This window comes from Tupaia chinensis, unplaced genomic scaffold (genome assembly GCF_000334495.1).
Source record: "Tupaia chinensis unplaced genomic scaffold, TupChi_1.0 Scaffold141036_1, whole genome shotgun sequence".
Lineage (NCBI taxonomy): Eukaryota > Metazoa > Chordata > Mammalia > Scandentia > Tupaiidae > Tupaia > Tupaia belangeri.
The window spans coordinates 542,449-544,550 of record NW_006200903.1 but is presented as its reverse complement, the minus strand read 5'-3'; the positions used below and the strand labels follow the sequence as shown (position 1 = coordinate 544,550).

Below are 2,102 nucleotides of genomic sequence, written 5' to 3'. Positions count from 1 at the left end.
ACAGGGCCACTCTGTGACCAAAACCTCCTAGCCGGTCTGAGCAGACACAATGAGGCATGCCCTCCGGAGCACGGACGTGCAAACACCCATCCCGGAGCGCGGCCAGGCCTGCGGCCCATTTGTCCCCAACTCCTCCGTCCAGATGAGGGTTCTGGGGATGGGTCATAGAGGAATCGTCCCCGCTTTCTCACCAATTCGGAGCACTCACCTGCAAAAAACTGGCCAAGCTGAAATGTGTCTGTTCTAGCTTTATATCTTAGTCGGACTTAAGCTTTCAAAGAAGTGTTTAGGGCAGAGCTTGTTCTTTCCTGTCACGGCCTCTGTTTCTCTTATCTCCGGATATCACACAGCGCCCCTGCCTGCAGCCCCCAGGCACCTGAGGCTCAGGGAGCCCCTAGTGGTGGAGGGAAGATCCTTCCTGAGGCTGACAGGTCTGGTGGACAGCCTGGGGTGTGGTTGTCCTCCTCCCATTCCTGGATGTTCTGCTGGCTTCTAAAGCCACGGGCTGTCTGCTGGTCAGGGCACCATTTTGTCCACATGGCCCAGGCTCTGAGTCTCACCCGGTCTCCCTCCAGCTGGTGCCCATGGAGCCCTGCTCAGCACACCATGTGGGTTCCAGCGTGACCTTCCTACAGAGGGACTGAGTGAGGCTCAGACACCCAAACCTGTAGCTCTCCAGCCACGCCCCACGGCCCCACACATGTGGGGCCACACCCCAGCCCTGTCTAACATGTCTCCTCAGGTCTGGGGAGGGGACATGGGTGAGGAGGAAGGCCGACCACTCTCCTGACATCAGTGGACGGCCGATTAGGAACAGTAAGGACGGCCTGAGAGGCCCAGCCCAGCCCTGGTAGCCTCTCCTTTCTCACGGCCTGCCTGGTCTCAGAGACAGCACTAGTCCTCTAAAGTCCTATTTTGAACCTCATAAGCTGAAAAGACTTCCTTTTCGTAGGGTTCCCTCTGTTTCCATGTTAATCCCAGTGCCGCTCCTGGGAGGCAAGGCTGAGGATCTCAGCTCCGGGAAGGACAAGAGAAAGAAAGCGTTACCATTCCAGACGCTCCCAACCATGGCGGCCTCTGCTCCCCACAGGTCTGGGAGAGCTCCAGGACAATGTCCTCCAGGCAGAAATCCTGTATGAGCACGTCCCAGTTAAAAGGGAGCTGAAGGGAAACAGCCCTGTTTTCCCGTTTCAGTTTGTGAGGTTTATTTTCCTGAGCCACCGAGAAACATTTCCTGCGGGACTCTGAGATGAACGCGCGAGTCCTGCAGAAGCTCCGGAACCCGAGGGCCTGTGACAAGGTCAGCTGCAGCTGATGTCTGGGATGGACCGGCCTCTCCGCTGCCTGCACCTCGGTGTCCCCCGCACCTGGGTGTCCCCTCACTGACAGCTTCCCAGTGCCACCCAGCAGGCCCTCACTGCTGCTCTGCCCCCAGATCGCTCGGCGTCCTGGGGCCTGCTCAGCCTAAGCTCAGGTGTCCAGAAATTCTGGGATCTGAACCCTGTGATAAAGGAGGGGTGGGAGATTCTGGGATCCAAACCTGTGTTTAAGCAGGGATGAAGTTAGAATAGACCTCCCAGCTTTCCTTCCGCAGGAGGGGTGCCCTGGGGCGTTCACGGAGTGAAGACGCAGGGTCATCCTCAGAGGCCCATGGCCGCCATCGCTCCGGCTGGCCTTCTCCACTCTCTCTCATGCTCCTGGGCCTCAAGAACCTTCCTGTGCTCAAGTCTTTGTGACTGATCTGGCTTTGGGGGAATCCCAAGGCAACAGGTGGCACCAGCGTGTCCCCCGTGCTTACCGTCAGCCTGTGTCCCTTCTCCCTGGGGCAGGACTGTACGTCCTGGAGAATTTGGTGGCCAAGTCTCACACCTCAGACCCTCCTTGTTTCAGAGTCGTCATTAAAGACACACGTGTCTTCTCTCGCTGGCTGACTGTCTTTTCATGGCTTAACTCTTGTGGCCTCTGGGAAATGACGGGGCCATGCAGGTAACACAAGCTGGTAAGGATGCTGCCTCCCATTCTAAGGCAAGGCCTGGACTGGGAAGAAACTGAGGCAAGGCCCGGTTTACGAGCCCTCCCTTGTGTCCTTGAACTGGCCGGTA

At 57.8% G+C, this 2,102-nt stretch overlaps 1 protein-coding gene across 1 annotated transcript in view; it reads left to right on the top strand.

Moving 5' to 3' along the window:
* The first annotated feature begins 1,249 nt into the window (after nt 1–1,249).
* Nucleotides 1,250–2,102, top strand: part of LOC106733192 (extensin-like) — a 15,291-nt gene continuing 14,438 nt past the window's right edge. Inside the window, exons 1-2 of the mRNA XM_014581870.1 lie at nt 1,250–1,300; nt 1,390–1,517. Of these exons, the coding sequence (XP_014437356.1) occupies nt 1,250–1,300; nt 1,390–1,517 (179 nt within the window). The remainder of the gene's footprint in view (nt 1,301–1,389; nt 1,518–2,102) is intronic.